This window comes from Salvia hispanica, chromosome 1 (assembly GCF_023119035.1).
Source record: "Salvia hispanica cultivar TCC Black 2014 chromosome 1, UniMelb_Shisp_WGS_1.0, whole genome shotgun sequence".
NCBI lineage: Eukaryota > Viridiplantae > Streptophyta > Magnoliopsida > Lamiales > Lamiaceae > Salvia > Salvia hispanica.
The window spans coordinates 45,776,536-45,795,948 of NC_062965.1; the positions used below are offsets into that span (position 1 = coordinate 45,776,536).

The window sequence follows — 19,413 nt, forward strand, 5'->3', positions numbered from 1 at the left end:
AAAATCAATATTTGTATTGGTCTTAATCAGTTAATTGGCTTGATCTCTTTTCATCCCCACACTTCACAACAATAATTAGTCAAAACTACTTAACATTTCATCAAACGTAACCTATTTCCGTTCAACTATTTTAATTAGTCAAAACTACTTAACAATTAACATTTCATTAAACGTAACCTATTTCCGTCCAACTATTTTTAAGTTGAATAATTATACTACCATTTAATTTCAAGTAATTGTGAATACATATACAGTTAATTAATTATTATTTCATTAGATTTATAAGATTATATTTTTTGCCCTCAAGCATTGCTAGCTCCTATCCCCTCCGCCTCGTGCTATTTTGTTACATGAGGTTGTTAGATTTCACGGTACTAAGCACACAATCTCATTCGATGAGGCGTGGAAGTGACTCATTAGGTATTTAAGTTTGTCTATTTTTACTTCATATTTTTATATACAACCACATCCATATGTAAATATGTGAACAAAGATTTGCACCCAAATTCTTATTGCTCATAACAACTTGTTACATATAACTCAAAACCAATCTTCCACTATAAAAATCTAACTAATCGAATATCACAATCAAATGTTGACATATATAACCTTTTTCTTTCAAAGGGATAAGGCATTCGAAGGCTAAAATATTACTACTAACTAATATATGTGTTTCAACTTTTAAGTAAATAATTTAACAATTAAGCATGCAAAGGATTAAGCAAAATGATAAGAGATGTCCGTATCTATCCAAGATATTTGGCAGCTAATTAAGCAAATTGATATTATTTTGTCTGCTTAATGAAATGCTACGTACGAATCACATTAATTAACACCACTTGCAATATTTATTTTATACTATCATGCATATTTCATATTTGAATCACTTTTTTTTTATAAACTTATTAAACTAATCTATATCTATGCATATTTGAATCACGTACTACATGGATGTACGTTTCAAAATCAAACATCTATATCCTAAAATAATTTTTCGCTGAAATTGTCTAAGTAATTAATTTTTGGTTAGGTCAAATTTGGCTTCATTTGGAATATCTACGCATGTTGACCACTATACATATCGCTAGATAACACGCATTATGTGCGTGTGTTGGCCTAGTGGTAGAGTCGTTAATATCCGAACTCGGAGGTCTCGGGTTCGAATCTATTGAATTGCAAACCCATCATACATTAACTATTCTACCGTTAGATCAACACACTCATTACCTTTTTGTTAATATATAAAGTTAAATTGATAAATATTAACCCAAACTAACACAAATTGGTTTTCAATTATAATACTCCATTAACTATATATCGACTTTGACCCATTAATGCCATGCAATAGATTTGGCTATTTATAAAAATATTGTGAACTTAGAAAAGTCAAGATTTGTATATGTTGTGCAAATTAGAGTTGTGGCGATCAAAATAGTTTACTACTGTAATATAAATTAGCTTTAACAGTAATCTGAATTTTGACCAGAGGAAGCAAAATACAATAACTCTAGCTTCATAAATCAACTATATTTTTGAGATAATATAATTACTTTACTAATTGGAAAATCATGAATAATATATAAATCATGTATTGCAAATTTACAAAGAAACTGTGATAAAAATGATAGCTAGCTCCAAGTACAATTCTCAGAGAAGAAAAGGCTGATTATCAATATATTAATTAGAGATGAAATAGCTGCTTATCCAAGTAACATGATCTAGTCTTGAGCATGTAATTTAATTTGACAATTAACGAGTACTTACTATAATAATAACTAATTAGCTCCAATTTTACACAATCAAACCTTGAAACTTTCTAAATAATAGTAGGTGTGAATTGAAGCATTAGGCTGTACTGGCATTACATGTACCTCTTCTTTAAATACTCATAACCCTTTCATTATTTTCATCGCACTAAAATATTTTTAATCCCAATTATGTCAAAGAAGAAGCACCAATCTCCGGTTGATGGAAGGCTAATCACTATACTGAGCATCGATGGAGGAGGTATTCGCAGAATCATCCCTGCCAAGATTCTTGAATTCCTCGAATCCGAACTCCAGAAATTGGACGGCGAAGTTGCTAGAATTGCAGACTACTTTGATGTAATCGCAGGGACGAGCACCGGTGCTGATGACGGCCATGTTGACGGCTCCCGATGCTAACAATCGCCCTATTTATGCAGCTAAAGATATTGCTCCGTTTTATGTAGAACATGGGCCTAAGATTTTCCCACAGAGGTCTGTTTTATTGATTTTTGTTGAGTAGATGAAGCATGTGAATTAGTTGTAAAATTTGATACATTAATGTCAATTAGCGATTGTTTAATTGTTTTAGTGGATTACTTGGATCGATGGATGTATTAGTAGGCCCCAAATACAACGGCAAGTATGTGCAAGAGCTAACAAGGGAGATTTTAGGACAGACTCGGTTGCATCACACGTTAACAAATGTTGTTGTCCCATCATTTGACATCAAGCTTATGCAGCCCACCATCTTCTCCTCCTACGAGGTCTCTCACAATCTATCTCTTCGTTGTTTTGATATTCGTTGCATGAGAAATTAATTTATTCAATATTGGTTGGACAGTTAATTTATTTTTGGATGCAACATTTTGTTGAAGCAGGTGAAGAATCTGGACTACAAGGACGTGCTATTGTCCAACATATGTATCGCCACTTCTGCCGCGCCCACTTATTTTCCGCCCCATTCTTTCACAAACGTGGATAGTTTTGGACAATGCTGGGATTTCAATCTCATCGACGGCGGTGTTGCTGCCAACAACCCGGTACGCAGAGTCCCACACTTGAATCATACTGACCATATGTTCGCAAATTCAACAAACAAATATTCCACATTCGCCTAAAAATGGATCTGGAATCACTATATAAATCTCTTTCTATCATGAATTAATTTTAAGATAAAACGTCCTTATATATAGAATTGTATCAGATCACCAACTGTGGGCTGAAATATTAATTGATCCATCAATATAGATTATGCCAAGACAGAAAAATGACTGACACAACCGTATATCTTGATTGCAATCACTTTAAGATAGAAACACAATATATATTATTGCAGACTTTGGTGGCAGTGAGAGAAGTGACAAAGGAAGTGGCGAACAGAGGGGAAGATTTCTTCCCCATTCAGCCTCTGGACTATGCAAAATTGTTGGTGATATCATTGGGCACGGGCTCCGCAAAGCAGGAGGAGATATACACAACAGAAATGGCGTCGGAATGGAGCGTGATGAGCTGGCTTCTACGTACTGTAACAGCCCGCCCTCCTAGGGTACAATAAATGCGGCGGCTGCTACCCAAAACCGACTCTAGAGAAGTAAACATAGGCTAGGGTTTCATTTAAAGAGTACTGACCAAAAGAATTGGAAGAAATATCAGAGTATTTAATGCAACAACTTAACCTAGAAGTTTAAAGGAAGAAAGAGATCATAAATGACGATCAAAATATCTTAGGAGTACGACATAATATCCAAGGCAAAGTCACAAGAGAAAGGCTAAGGCCTCAAACCGAAGGCAAGATGCAAATATTCCAAAAGAAATTCTAAAGTGTATCAAAATTTAGCGGAAAGCGACCAAGAGAAAGTATAGCTATGTATGAAGACACAACTACGCTTGAAGTTCAACATGTCCATATTAATTAATTAAACCGCTCAACACCCGCCACCGCTCGTCATCATTCAACTCGCACATAAGGAAAACACATGCAGGGCTGAGTATTTTGAAATACTCAGTGAGCTCATTGCCAAAACATTTACAAGTTATGCCACCCTTACCAAGTGAACTCGAGTTTTAAGCAGTCATAAAAGAATATCACGAGTATCACAAAATATATTTTCCATAGACTGGCCAGTCAAAATAACTCCCCATTTTCCTCATCAAAATAACAATCACAATTAGGCCTGTCAAAATGGATATCGGATATTGGATACCCGATATCCAAACCCGAAAAAATCGAGTAATTGGATACCCGAAACCCGATTTTTCGGGTTTCGGATCGGGATCGGGTAGTGAAAATTTGGATTATCGGGTATCGGGTTACCCGATACCCGATCGGGTATACCCGAATTATCCGATTTGTTTTTTAAAATTAATAAATTGTGGTTTTATTATAATTAAATGTAATTATCTTTCTTAATTATAGTACATTTTAGTAAATTATTAGCGTAGGTCCCAAAATTCATAATGCCTCCCTCTCCTTCCCCTCTCCTGCTCTTCTCTCTCGCCTACGCCTCCCTCCGCCGCCGTCGCCCGCCGCCGTGTCGTCTCCTCTCCCAGCGCCGCGTGCTCTCCTCCCGGTCGCCGCCCTCCGTTTCTTCTGCCATCCGCGACTGCCAAAGCCATGGAAGACGCCGGAATAGTAGGATCCCGTCACTGCCTCTTTGGCTCTTATTGACAGTGTATTAAATCCTCAGGTCAAAGCCTTAATTCTAAAACACACTAAAAATGGTGTATTGATTCTAAAAACACAAGAAAATTGGATCTTCATTCTAAATCAGAAGAAAAATGGTGTCTGGATTCTGAACACTAAAGAAAAAGGTGTCTTGATTTTGTATAGTTTAATTTCTTATACATATATTTAATATCCAACTAACAGTAAAAATAATAGTATGTATATGGAAGAGGGTGAGGATTCAACTTTGTATTAAATTTGCCAATCGGGATAAATAAGAATATTAAATAAATTCCTAAAGTTTGTAACTAATTTTTTTTAAAAATCAAAATCACAATCGGGACTGGATACCCGATTTTTCGGGACTGGATACCCGAGTCGGGTATCCGGGTATCCGAAATCAAATTCGGATCGGGTATCGGGTATTGATTTTTGAGAATTTCGGGATCGGGTACCCGAAAATTTCGGATCGGGTATACACGGGTACCCGATTTGACAGGCCTAATCACAATCATTCCATGGTGCGACGAAAGTGTGGCCACACTTTTCGCCCACGAGACCGGCCGACTAGCAAGGACGGCTCCCGATCCCCTCGTGTACACAGCCTGGTAGGGCTTGCGGCCCATACTCAGACCCGAATTCGTATAAACATATCCATAGCCCTAGCCCAATGGAGCAAACTCACAAACTAGACATCAGGCGCACAATATCACAATAAAACAGACATAGGCATGGCATAACAGTTAAACCACCCTTATAACACCAATCAATATTTTTGACAAAAATAAAAGAGAGTTTTAAGAGTAAAGCCCACCTCGACTGCTTAGTTTTCAAGTAGTTTCGCTTTTCCGTTATCCGGCTTCGCAACCAAAGTTTCACCTTTTAATCACATAGGCACATATCACAAATTAGGTTCAATACTACTCTTACCCATGCATGTCTCATTACTTTTCCCTCTTCCCAACGATTTATCTTATCATCACTAATTAATCAAGATCATGTTTATCACACAAGATTATTTAACCATCAAACACACACCATACAAACACTACACACACACACGTCGCATACACACACACGCCACACACACATACACGGCACACACACATACATGTTCCCACATCTCTTTTTATCCCTCTTTCACTCAACCAAGATGCATGAGGGTTCAAGAAGACCGATTAATTGGTTAGAAGAAGAAAAAGAAGAAGTAGAAGGAGAACAAGCATAACTCTTAAACAAAATACCTTTTAGAGAAAAACGATCGGTAGAAAACAAGTATTAGCCTTGATTCTTCAAAGTTCTTGGATTAAACTTCAATTTCTTCTCCAAAAGATAGCAAAATATTGGAGAGTAGAAGAAGAAAATTTGAGAGAATGGGGAATGGTGGGGGCCGAAAATTATGGGGGCTAGGGTTGGGGTTTTGGTTCTTATTTATAGAGCTCAACAAGATCTTTAGGTAATTAGAATAGAATATTTGGTAAGATTTTATTCTACACAATAAAATAATATTGTGAAGTAGGGAAGAAGAATTAACAAAAATAGACTAGGTATCAAGCATGGCAATTTTCTAAAATTAGGTCCTCTAATTAGCCATGGTTTCGTTTTGGTATAATTTTCGGAGTAGAATAAAATATCACGGAACAAAATAAAATTAAGAATTCTCCCACTTGGAGTCAAAAGAGGCGTCTATTTGCCTTCTTAAATAAGGCATGGATTTTAAATATTGTCTAGAATAAAGGCAAGATCTCTTGAAGTATGGAAAGATTTGATAGAATATTTAAATTCTAGGTATGGAAGGAAATCAAATAAGGGATCAATTAAAATAAAAATAATACTCCCTCCCTTATTTTGGAGATTTTCGAAAATCACAAGGCACAAGGGGTGTCGATTTTTCCCCTCTTTAAAATAAGGAAATAATTGGGTCTTGGATTTAATTTGGATAAATATCCCAAGGATTAAATTAAGTCCGGGAGAAATAGAATTTTTCTTCAAAGGGGGTCTAGGGTTCGAAAATTACAAGAATTAGGGTGACAAGTATTTATGGAAATTTTCTCTAATATTCTCACTCACCCTTGAACAAATAATTTGCCACATAATCTCATAATTTAATATATCACATGCCACATCATTAAATCCATAGGTTTGACTTTTCAAACTTTCAACGCAAACCCTAGACTCAATTCGACCATATCATCTCATGAAATAAATGCATTCTCGATTCCACGTCATCAACAATTAATTCTAAGGCTCTAAAATTAGGGTTCTAAATTACGAGATGTTACATCGAAATTCTACACCAGTAATCGATATCTAAACCAAGCTAGCACAGATATGGTTGATTATTTTTTATCACTAATATTTCAGGCTCACACTTCTCAGCAAATTATCTACGCATTCAGGTCAATATTTTTAAGTTGAAATTTTGGATATATTATTATTCGTAATGTTATTATGTTATGTCCTAGAGGCCATTAAATTATGTATTTAATCCCTATTAGTAGCTAGACTTAGGGTTTGTCAATTGCCATTATTAATTTATTTCGTTATCTCTTTACAAGAAATTCTCTGGTTGATATTTTGGTTGTGGTTGATATTTTGGTTGTTACAGTTTTTTCACATTTTCGTTTTGTTTCTTTTGTTGTATGCGTCATTTATAGTAACATGTAACTCGGACTCATATATAATAATTGCACAGGCTGAAAATTTAACTGGAGATAGCTCGTCGGTGGATGTCACAACAGATGAGAATCTGAAGGATCTAGTCGAAATCGGAGAATGCTTGTTGCACTCTCCTTTCTCAAGAGTGAATATGCAAACAGGAAATTGTGAGCCTGTTGTTGGCGGAGGCACAAATAAGGACGTTTTGATTAAGTAAGTTATTATTAATTTACTTAATTTTTTCAATATTAAATAATCTTTTTTCGTGTGATTATTTAATAATTAATTTGTATGATGGTACAATAAAAATATTATTCACAAAAAATATGTACCCTCTGCGTTCCCATAAAAATAATGACTTTAGATACGTCACATATTTAAATAAAAAATTAATAAAGTATTTTGGGGAAGAAGGTGACTAAATGGGCTTCATCTATTAATTTTTATTGGGCCTATTTGATTTATGAGAAGAAAACAAGCCATAAGTTTAAAATTCCACATTGATTTTCATTCTCTGCACTACTGCCTGAATTTTCAACTATGTCAAATATTTTTAAGTAGCTTAAAAAAATTAAAAAGAGCAACCAATATGCAAGTACAAAAATATATGTGTAGGTTATATAATTTCTTATTGTGCATAGCAAGAAAAACTCTAAGCAGATTTAAATCTAAAACCAAATTTGATTACGTAGGAGACGAAAGAAGCTTTCTATTTGGCTGCCTTTTTTTTGCGTAGTACATTTCGACATCTTATTTTAAATGCAAACAATATTATTCATCTACTATAGTAAATTAACGAAGACAATATAACAAGTGAGTTATTGTATTTCTCAGCAAAAAAATACGTATATTAATTCAAAAAAGTAGGTCCTACCGGGAGTCGAACCCAGGTCGCTGGATTCAAAGTCCAGAGTGCTAACCACTACACCATAGAACCGTTCTAGATATCATTTTTCATAATTTAGTGATAGCCTATTGTTCAATTTATGAGACAGGAGTAATCATCTAGGCCTGAAAAATCATGTTAAAAAATTTCATTTTTTGATAAATTAACAAAGTGAAAAGTGAAAATAACAGCAAAGTGGTGGTGGTAATATTTAGGCACTCAAGTTTTCCAAAACCAAACATACCCAAATCAGCTAAAAATTGCCTTCTTCTATGCCTCTTCTGCCTCCTTTTCTCTGTAACTCAAAAAGCCCCCTCAAATCTTTACCCCACTAAGACACACACACATAGTGAAGAAACTCCCATCATCTCTTCTTCACAATGCAAATCCTCTAATTCCTTCACCATTACTCTCTTCTCTCTTTTTTTCAAAAAACAAAAAGATGTTCAAAAACCAGCTGCAAGAATTAGCTCAAAGAAGCTGCTTCAATCTCCCCTCATACGCCTGCGTGAGAGAAGGCCCCGATCACGCCCCCAGATTCAAAGCCTCCGTCAATTTCAACGGCGAAGTTTTCGAGAGCCCCTCTTACTCCACCACCCTCCGCCAGGCCGAGCACGCCGCCGCCGAGGCCGCCCTCAGCTCCCTCTCCGCCAGAGGCCCCTCCAAATCCCTCACCGCCAGAGTTCTCGTAACTTCCCACCACCAAAGTTTTCATCTTTGCTTTGTTTTTGCTTCGATTTCACAAATGTATTTTGATTTTCTATGTAGGATGAGACGGGAGTGTACAAAAATCTACTTCAAGAAACTGCACACAGAGCCGGATTGAAGCTGCCGATATACACCACCGTCAGATCAGGCCCCGGCCACGTCCCTGTCTTCACCAGCACCGTCGAGCTCGCCGGAATCAGCTTCTCCGGCGAGCCTGCCAAGACTAAGAAACAAGCCGAGAAGAATGCTGCTATTGCTGCTTGGTTCCAATTGAAACAAAGTAGTATTCTTTTTTCGATTCAATTTAAATCCCCCTTTTTCCCCTGTTCCATTGACACACTACAAATTGGTAAAATTGTTTGATTTTTCAGTGCCCAATTTGGGGATTTTGTCGGAGCAAGAGAATGCAGGAGGCGGGAAATGGAGTTGCAGTTCGAATTCCGGTAGAGTGATAAGGCGAAGAGATTATCACCATCATCATCAGCCGAGAATGCAGAGGCCTATTCAAAGAGATAGCTTTGCCTTTGCCCAGAAACGGCCGATTTTAGACCCGACTCACAAGCACAGAAGCTTTCTCTCTCTTCTCCCTCCGCCGCCGCTGACGGCATCCAAAATCCTACCCCCAAATTTGCCCAATTCCAAAACCCTCACTCCCAAAGCAACAGTCAAAGAAACGCTGCCGATGTTGGAGGAGTTTTTTGGAGACGATCAGGAATGGGTTAACAAGATAAGCGAGGCCATAAGAGCAGATGCCGGCAGCTCAAAATCGATTTATGGAGGGAAAATTGGAGGAGTCTACAGTCAATTTGGGGGAGAAGATGGCAGAATTAGGTCAATTCCGCCTCCGTTGATGAAAATTCCCTCAACTTGTCACAATCCCCAAATTGTATCAATCCCCAAATTCGCGCCGGCGGTGCAAATCAGGTCCGTGATTCCGGTGTGCGCGGCTCCACCGGTAAGGGTGAACTCCGACCAATCGCTGCCGATTAACAAAGCAGCTCCACCGCCGGCGCCGTCGTCGGAGGAGTTAGCTGTGGCTTCGTCTTTGAGCAAGCTGAAAATATGATGGAATTATGGAACTAAATTGATGTGATTAGTGGTTAAATGAGGTGGTGTTTTGGTGTGAATGAATGAGATGAGTGTTTTTGCGCCATTAATGAGGCACGTGTATTTTAGTTATAAATGTGATGGGATTAGTTTAGTAAATGGAGATTAGTGGTAGTGAAAAAAGAGAAACAATAAATGAGGCAATAAATGAGAAGTGGGAAAGGGCAGATGAGAAATTGAAGATGGTCTGTGACTAAAGCTCAGACAAATGCAGCGATAAACGCAACTCCATTTAATTCTGCACGTCACCACAATTAATGGCTTCTGTCTTCACCAATTAATTTTTCTCTCTCCTCTTTAATTCACTGCACCCAAGTATATATACGCCTGTCTCTTTTTAGGTTGACCTTTTCAATGTATAAATCTTTTTATTATACTATTATTAGTATATACGGAGTATTTTCATTTATGTCTGTTCAAAAAAATTTCATGTTAATTTATAATGATAGTGGTAGAATAGATTCCGTATTACACCAAATATTTGAAGTGATTTCAACCAACTTACGAGATCTACCTCAAACAAGTAATCCTATTTTGTTAAAACTAGTATGACACCCATAATTAAAAAAAATTGTACGGAAGGAATATATACACATGTGAGATTGACTTGTTTCATAAGTCAATAAAGAATTTCGTTGAAGCGATAATTATAAGTTCTAATTATATGTTAATAAATATATTTCATTTTCTATGCTCATTTTTTTTCAAAATAAGTAATTAAAATAGAGAAAAAGTAAATAAGAGAATTTTTTTCATAACGTATGCTGAAAATGGAACACCTTTATTAGACCGAACGGAAGGAGTATCGTAAGAGTATCTCCGAGGAAGAAAGATAAATTGAGAAGGTATATTTCTCTTTGAGTGATGCTAAATGGCCACATTATGGCCGGCCATAATATTAAAAAATTATTAAAATTCTGTGTATTTAATGCTAAATTGATGAAATTTATACATATAGAGAGTAGCAATTTTTTAAAGACTAATATACCCTCATATTAAATATAGTATGTAGTATGTAGTATGTAGTACTCCCCAATTCACATTTTGACTTATACTGATACGGATCACTTGCGTTTATATTTTTTTATTTCTGCACTCATATTTTCTTTACTTTTTTTGTTTCTTTTAGTTATGTAGAGTAGTATTTATTTCTACTGCCATTTTCTTTCCTAGATATTAGATTATATTATAAGTTTTTTTTTCTCGTATTATGCTACTATTTATTTTAATTGCTTTGATTTTTTATATTATACCCTATACTATATTTTATCATTTATGTTATATTATTTGTAGTAAAACTCATACTTCAAATAAAAATATTCTTACTTTTTTTAATTGCTTTTTATTTTTTATATTATATTCTGTTATTTTTATTATTTTATATAATATTATTTTTAATAAACTAGTACCTCAAATAAATTTTTCTTGGTATTTACTATTTACAATTATATTTATATCATAATTATTTGTTGTATAATTCGTACCCTCAAACCTTAAATCCTGTATCCGACACCGTTTGAATCCAATCAATAATACTTCATTCGTCCACAAAAAAATAGAGCACAATTACCATTTTTGGCCGTCCACAAAAAATAGAGCACATTTATTTATGGAAAGTTTTCAACAAATAATAACCCTACACATCATTAATAGATCCAACTCTATATATATATATAGGGTTTTGATCTATGAAAACTAGATTTAAATACAGAAACGCAGAACACAGTCATACGTAGGGCATTTTTAGGTCATAGTTAGTTTATTTTTAGGGTCATGCTAACAAAGCATGACCTAAAATGATCTTAACATGACATAAACCCGAATTTTATAATATGACCTAGAACTGCTTAATTATGACCTTCCGTATTTTTGGTTAATTATTGACCATTAGATCATCTAATCCTAGGGCCAAGATTTGGGCTGCATTTCTTGATTTAAGCACATACTTGTTTTGATCACTCCCATATATATATATATATATAGGGAGATGATCAAAATAAGAATACATTTAAATCCAGAAATGCAGCCCAAATCTTGGCCCTAGGATTAGATGATCTAATAGTCAATAATTAACTCAAAATACGGAAGGTCATAATAAAGTAGTTTTAGGTCATATTATAAGATTTGGGTTTATGTCATATTAAGATCATTTTAGGTCATGCTAACATAGCATGACCTAAAAATAAACTAACTATGACCTAAAAATGCCCTACGACTTTGTTCTACGTTTCTGAATTTAAATCTGGTCTTTATAGATCAAAACCCTATATATATCGTAATATATATATATATATGTTGTATAACTTCATCATTACCTTATTGATTATATGTTATGGAGTATTGTAATAACTAAAATTAAAAAAACTATTATTTATATAATATGGAGTAATAAAAATAAAAACGAAGTGGTAAAAAAGTTAAGTAACAAATTACTCTAAAAAAGAATGGAATAAATGAAAGAAACTATAATTAAAAACTAAGGGTAATATTGTCAACTGATTAAGCATTAAATGAGTCAATTAAATTATTAATATCCAAAAGTATCTATATTTACTGAAATGCCATTTATGGCCAGCCACATTATGGTCACATAGCTTTACCCTTTCTCTTTTACCTTCTCAAAAAGGTAATTATATCTTCTTAAAAACTAATGTACTCCAAGGAAATAAGGTAAATTAAAAAGAAAAATAAAAATAACTAACATTTTACCATTTCTATCAAGAAGAGGTAAAGATACTTTCTCAAAATGAAAGAAGGTATAAGAGCATCCTTAACCCTGTCCCGAATTTGGGCCGCAAGTCCCCTCCACGTCATCATTCCCTCAAATTAGGGGTTCCAGGCCACAACTCCATTAACACCGCAGGCCACAACTCGGGCCACAACTCAGGCCACAACTATTCATTTCACAACATATTTTAATCGTAAAATAGAATACGTTGAACAATTAAAACTGGGAAAATTCATTGTTCAGTCAGAAAATAGGAAAAGAAAATTAAAAATCCTAGAAAAAGAAAATTACCAATACTAGAAAAAGAAAATTACCAAACCTAGAAAAAAGACAATTACAAATCCTAGAAAAAAGAACTACTTTTTCTTCATTTGTGCGCGAAGGTATTCGATCATCTCACGGTGCAATTCGAGCTCGTACTCCGACATTCTCGAGGTATCCCTTGATGTCAACTCCGTCAGCTAGCCCATCCGCAACGTAATACTCATATCCGACATAGAGTCTAATATCTTGTCCAAGGAAGGATTGGGTGGCGGCGGCGGCATAGCGGAGTAGCTCGCAGTTGCCTTCCCCTTTGCTTTCCTCTTTGCCGCCTTTGTGCCCATCGGACGGCTTTCAGTACCAGGAGATGAGAGGAAGAAGTCATCGCCTGTCACGTTGAGGTCGATTGGCGGACCTCCTTCGCTCGAAGTGTAGTGTCCGGCGGCGACTTTGGTTCTCTTCGCCGCCGCTTCAGCCCCACCAGTGTACTTCGGGCTCTTCTCGACAAGCTTCCAAACGTCGAAGTACTTGAAGTGCTTCTTCCCGTCAGCGAAGTAATCTGCCTTGGCCTTGTCCACAAGGTCCATCTCGTTGTGCCCGCTCGGCCACATCCGGACTACGTTAGTCCACTTGCCATTCCACTTGTTAATCTCCTTCTGCACCCGACCCCAATGCTTCCGTAGCTTCACGTAGGTACGCTCGAACAAGCCTTCGGGTTGACCAGCGTTGTACTTATCTGCAATCCGCTGCCAGAACACTTTGCCGCTTTGCTGGTTGCCGACCACAGCGTCCTCGGAGACGTCGACATAGTTCTTGGCCAGCCACATTGTCTCCTGCGGACTATACTTCTTCGGCCCATCCTCATCGGCAACCTTGCCCTTGCCCTTGCCCCTCCGTTGAGCGGGCTCCATATCGCTGATATCGTACTCATCAATGCTAACTGGCGATTCCATGTCCATATTGATAGGCAGCCCGGGACTAGGCGTTGCATCTGGATCGGGTGTCGGTGGCACTTGCCAGTTCTGGGAGTTCACGAAATCGTCCATCTGGCGTTGGTCGCTGTTAAACCAATCCATAGAACTCAAAAAGTCTTGAAATGCTAGAGGATTGAGAGTGAGAGTTTGTGTGGAAGAGTATTAACAATGGAGCAAATATAGTGTATAAATAGAAAAACAAAAAAAAATTTGAAAATGCGTTGGGACTTGCGGCCCGGCCCGAACGCAATTAACGCCGGGACGGGCCGCATGGGGTGCGGCACGGGAACGCATAACGCCGAACGGAACGGGACTCGGGAGCTGCCCCGGAACGCAACTGCGTCCTCGGGACCGTCCCGGGCCGGGACGCAAGGAGCTCCAACGGTGAATTCGGGCCGGGACTCGCGAGTTGCGGCCCGGCCCGTCGGCGTTATTGATGCTCTAATACCTTCCCATATGCCCTTTCCATTAGAGTATAATTTTTTTTTGAAGAAAAAATAAATATGATAGTAATTTCTCTTTACCTTTCCATTTACCCTTTCCCTTGGAGATGCTTTAAATAAGTGAGTTTGACGAGAGAAAAAAAAAAACAAAAAACAAAACAAAAAAATATAAATAAATAAATCGTAAGAATTGGTGAGCACTTGTAACAATAATTCTAAAAGATATAATCCCAATTCAATATCAGAATAAGTCATATTTTATCTCGTCCCAGCAAAAATGAGACTTCTATTTTGGCATAGAAATTTAGGTAATTTTGTTTAATAAATTGAATTGTAATAGTGTAATAATGGAGAGAATAAAGTAAGAAAAAGTGAAAAATAATAATTAAAAGATGAATAAAATAGAAGAGATAAGAGGATAAAGTAAAAAGGAAAGGTGGGTTAATTATTATTAAAAAAAAACGTCTGACTTAGATTGGGACATTTAAGTCCCACTTAGACTGGAACGGAGGGAGTATAATTATTATGAGATCAAAATATACTTTATACATCTATAATTAATAGTTATATTTTTCTATTTTTGGTTATTAATAAAATTAGTTGTTTATTATTTTTAGTGAATTTGTCTCTAATTAATTGTGCTTCATTTATTATTAATAATATTTTAACTATTTTTTAATTGTGCTTCATTTATTATTAATAATATTTTAACTATTTTTTATCTATCTTAATTTATTAATTTTTTTTATTAAAACTTATATGATTCACTGCTAAAACTATTGATATGGACAAGGAGAATATGTTCACTAAATCGATAGTCATGCTTATTAGGGATGTGTTATATTGCTAACTCATCCCTAAATTGCTAACTACAACTAAATGATAGGCATTAGATTTTTAAATTAAAGGTGGAGATCATTCAACCCTTGAGTATTAGTATCATGCACAAAAAATATCAATAGGGGTATTAATGTCAATTAACTATAAAATTAATTATAACTGACTTTTAAAAGAAATCCCAAAACATTAAATTCATATAACATATATCAAATTAAAGATAGCTTTATAAGGATTCTAACGATATCCTATATGCATATGTTCCGACGTCAGAATTTGAAAAAAAATTCAAAAATTTTAAATTTTTTCGTACAGCGGAAATGTCAACATACTATATAAAATATGTCAATATAATACATGTAGAATGTCAATATAAGCAATGGGTTAACATTCTTAAAGCATTGTGTTGACATTCTCAAAGCATTATGTTGATATTTTCGAAACACTATATTGACATTTTCATCCAAAACCCTAATTTGAAGTTTTTTTATCTTTTTCGATTTAATTAATAAAAACAAAAATTACACGTGCAAATTGTAGACCACGTATTTTCTAAAATCATATTGCCTTAAATTAATTATAGTTAACAATTAAATAATGAGTTAGCAATTCATCACTCCCATACTTATTATTTATATATAAAGTCATGAGGCGCATTAAATGTAAAAAAATTGATATTCTTTCCATTCTTGCGTCAATTTTTGGTACATTCCACTTAAAATAAATAGTTTTTTCCCCAAAAAATAACCCAATTACTCTGTTCTATTTTATTTTTTATTTTTTTCTTAATTTTTTTTACTTAACTCTCTAAATATGTATTTTCTTAAATTTTGTATCTAGAATAAGAAGTGAATAGAAATTTATAGGGTTATCTTCCAAAAATCAATTGGTGATAAAAATTACTAACATAAAATCATGTTATAGATAATTTTTATGATTAGTGTGCAGGTTTTGAAAAATTATCATGGAGTAAGTTTTTTTTGTTATACTCCCTAACAAAAATTAACCGTTTTAAAATTGACATGGTAGTAGTAAGTTTTTGAATGTTTCTGAATTTGATGATTAGTGTGCAGGTTTTGTTTGCTGTGGATGCATAAAGTAGATTATAGTATCTTTCAATTTTGGAGATAAAAAAAATACTCTTATGCACTTTGAGATGGGTGCACAAGCACAAGATAATGATATATTGGTAAAACAATGTCTGAAATGACAATTGGGTGTGCATAGACTGCAGTAAAAGATGATGTAACTATTTTATTATTCCTACTACCATCCACAAATTCTTGACATAAATTTCACATTAGATCTTTCTATGATATTTATATTATTGTTATCGATACACGCAAGCATTTGTCAATAGTCAGAATTTATGATGGTAACATTGGCACTATTAATGTTCAACGCTTCAAATTTAAGTTTATGGAATAAGATTTCATAATGTTGAAGCTTCAGAGTTCATTTTTTAGGCGTAGATGTTTCCTGATAGGTTCAGGTATAAGAGCATCCGCAATGGTCGGTTAGCGACCGGCTAGCCAATTTGTCGCGCTGGCCGATCGGCTAGCCGAACCATTGCAGTCGGCCAGCGCAAAATCGGCGAGCGGATCGGCGTGGGCTCGCCGATCGCTCGTCGCTGGCCGAAACGCTAGCCGATCGGCCAGCGATCGGCCAGCGCCGATTTTCAGATTTTTTTTATTTTTTTTTTTTTAAATCATATATAAACGCGATTTTCGTTTCATTTTCATTTGCACCACTTGTTTTAACTAGTTTTCTCTCTCTCTAACTTTCTATTCAAGAGCATCATCGAGCGATGGATCACGCGGGTGGTAGCGGTAGCGGTAGTGGTGGGGATCCTGAGGAGTACGAACGGAGGATGAACGAGGCTATGGAGGCCTACATGAACCGCGGGATGGAGCGGTACATGCGTATGGTGGAACAGCAGGCGATACCTCGCCCTCCACGAGTTGTCCACCACCGAGCGGTGATTGATCGGGATCACGTAGCTGCACATCAGCGGCTGTACGAGGACTACTTTGCAGAGTACCCGCGGTTTCCCGCCAACATGTTCCGGCGGCGTTTCAGAATGCGCAGGGAGTTGTTTATGCGCATCGTTAGGGCATTGGAGCGTCAATATATGTGTTTCCGCTTCAGGCACGATGCGGCTGGCAGACCCGGCCACACCCCTATCCAAAAGTGCACGGCGGCAATCAGGCAGTTGGCCTACGGAGGCGCGGCAGACATGTGGGATGAGTACCTCCACATCGGTGAGTCGTCGGCCACTGAAATGTCTGAAGGAGTTCTGTGGGGGCGTGATCGCATTTTCGGTGAGCAGTACCTTCGAAGCCCTACTCCCGAAGATTGTCGGGAATTTGATGCAGATGCACGGGGAGAAGCATGGGTTCCCCGGGATGTTAGGCAGCATAGATCGTATGCATTGGGAGTGGAAGAACTGTCCGACCGCCCGGAAGGGGGCCTACACGACCGGCTACAAGTCAAAGAACCCCACAATAATCCTCGAGGCCGTAGCTAATTACCGGCTGTGGATCTGGCATGCGTATTTTGGGGTAGCCGGGTCGAACAACGACCTCAACGTCCTGAACTCGTCTCCCCTCTTCAACGAGAAGTGCCAGGGCGTCGGTCCAGCCGTCTCATTCGTGGCCAACGGCAACCGGCATGATATGGGCTACTACTTGGCGGATGGGATATACCCTCGGTGGCCGGTCTTTGTGAAGACGATCCGACAAACAAGTGATGAAAAGAAGGCCTACTTTGCGCAACGACAGGAGTCGGCGCGCAAGGACGTGGAGCGCGCATTTGGTGTGCTCCAGTCTCGATGGGCGGCAATCAAGGGCCCAACGCGTTTGTGGGATGTCGGATGCGTTTCCGAGATAATGTATGCCTGCATTATCCTGCACAACATGATCGTCGAAGACGAAGGCGTACAACCGACTAGTTGGGTCAAGTGACGATGAAGCCGGTCCAAGCCACGGAACGGCCACCCCTAGTGTACGACAGGGGGTACCCCTCGATGAAGGCGGCCGACTCAAGGAATTTGCCAGCATGCGCCAAGTGGATGCTCATATTCAACTCCAAAAGGATATAATTGAAGAGTTGTGGGCACGGAGGACTGCACGACGATAGTTTTTTTTCTTTATTATGCATGTACTTTTTTTTTAATCTATGTAACTTTTTTAAATGCAATTAATGAATTTTCCCGTACACGTGTCTAAATTTAATTCCGTATTTTAATCGTAATTTTAATTCCGTAAATGTAGTATATTTTGAATTGTTTTTATTGCGGCTGGCCTATGGCTGGCCTAAATCTGACGTGGCAGGTGGTTTTTTTAGTGTTGCTGACGTGGCAGAGGAGAGAATGGCTGGCCTATGGCTGGCCTATGCACCATTACGGATGCTCTAATATAGCTTGATTGTTGGTATAATTTATGATATAAAAGAAAGCATTCTTAAATTAAAGGTAAATTATTGTAACCTTTATTATTTTCTTAGGACTCTTTTATTTGTGTCGCATAAATGGAAAATTGAAATTAATTTAAGGACATACTACATGATTTGTTGCATTACGAAACATATTAGATTTGTTTTTTTTTTCAAATAGATCTTAAAATTCTATAAACTTTAGAAATGATTAAATTTTGAAAATAAAATTATAGATTAAACCCTAGATATTTTTTATTTCAAAATCATAACCATAGAATATATAGATAATACTAGTATTTATTTGATAAATTAATTGATTTTGTTTTTTATATATATATATATATATATATATATATTATATTTAAAATATTCAATCATACTCTAATGCAAACAGATATGGAAAGCTTATTAGTAGCAAATCACCGTGTTCTAATCGCAATTGGATTAAGTTTTGATAAATACATAATAAAAGTAATCAATTAAAGCTAATAAATACTCCCTCCATCCCAGTTGAGTCGTATTCCTTTTTAGTCCGTCCCAACAAAGTTGAGTCATTTCCTTTTTTAACAAAAGATAAAACATCTAATCACTCTTTTTTTATTCCATCATTTACTATACTCTCTCTTATCTTTCTTACTTTTTTCATCTCTCCTATTTATTTAATATAAATTCTTAACCTCTATATCCAAAAATTTTGTCTCAACTTTTATGGGACGGAGGGAGTATGTGAATGCCTCCCCTCATCCTTAGTCAAATATTCGACAAAAAAATTAAAATCATATCTTAGCCATTTGCTATTGAATCAAAGATAGATGTAGGTCAAAATTGTCAGATTGGCAAATTAATTAGTACACCCTCTATATTGCAATCAGCTGAATTTCTTCTTTTCAGAATGAATACTAGTAGTAATATTTATCATTCTATCCATTAAATATATAACCTACATTTGCATGATCGTATTTA

The 19,413-nt window shown here is 36.4% G+C and overlaps 2 protein-coding genes, 1 non-coding gene and 1 pseudogene across 3 annotated transcripts; 2 read left to right on the top strand and 2 right to left on the bottom strand.

Moving 5' to 3' along the window:
- Positions 1-1,936: 1,936 nt before the first annotated feature.
- LOC125189900 lies at positions 1,937-7,288 on the top strand (annotated as a pseudogene).
- A 648-nt stretch (positions 7,289-7,936) lies between these two features.
- TRNAQ-UUG lies at positions 7,937-8,008 on the bottom strand. The gene has a single exon. It is a non-coding gene; the product is annotated as a tRNA-Gln (tRNA).
- Positions 8,009-8,180: 172 nt separating this feature from the next.
- On the top strand, positions 8,181-9,848 carry LOC125200690 (double-stranded RNA-binding protein 3). Its single transcript, XM_048098428.1, has 3 exons — positions 8,181-8,645; positions 8,726-8,945; positions 9,037-9,848. The coding sequence occupies exons 1-3, from the start codon at positions 8,400-8,402 to the stop codon at positions 9,729-9,731; spliced, it is 1,161 nt and encodes a 386-aa protein (XP_047954385.1). The 5' UTR covers positions 8,181-8,399; the 3' UTR covers positions 9,732-9,848.
- A 3,113-nt stretch (positions 9,849-12,961) lies between these two features.
- LOC125198371 lies at positions 12,962-13,837 on the bottom strand. Its single transcript, XM_048096726.1, has one exon. It carries the CDS (start codon positions 13,835-13,837, stop codon positions 12,962-12,964), a length of 876 nt encoding a protein of 291 aa, XP_047952683.1.
- Between the last annotated feature and the right edge of the window lie 5,576 nt (positions 13,838-19,413).

What these genes read in the sequence shown, in the direction of transcription:
- LOC125198371 (XM_048096726.1), bottom strand. Translation starts at nt 13,837, where the DNA reads ATGGATTGGTTTAACAGCGACCAACGCCAGATGGACGATTTCGTGAAC.
- LOC125200690 (XM_048098428.1), top strand. Translation starts at nt 8,400, where the DNA reads ATGTTCAAAAACCAGCTGCAAGAATTAGCTCAAAGAAGCTGCTTCAAT. An exon ending in CCCTCACCGCCAGAGTTCTC is followed by an intron (nt 8,646 to 8,725) that starts GTAACTTCCCAC and finishes TTTTCTATGTAG; the next exon opens with GATGAGACGGGAGTGTACAA. An exon ending in TTGGTTCCAATTGAAACAAA is followed by an intron (nt 8,946 to 9,036) that starts GTAGTATTCTTT and finishes TTGATTTTTCAG; the next exon opens with TGCCCAATTTGGGGATTTTG.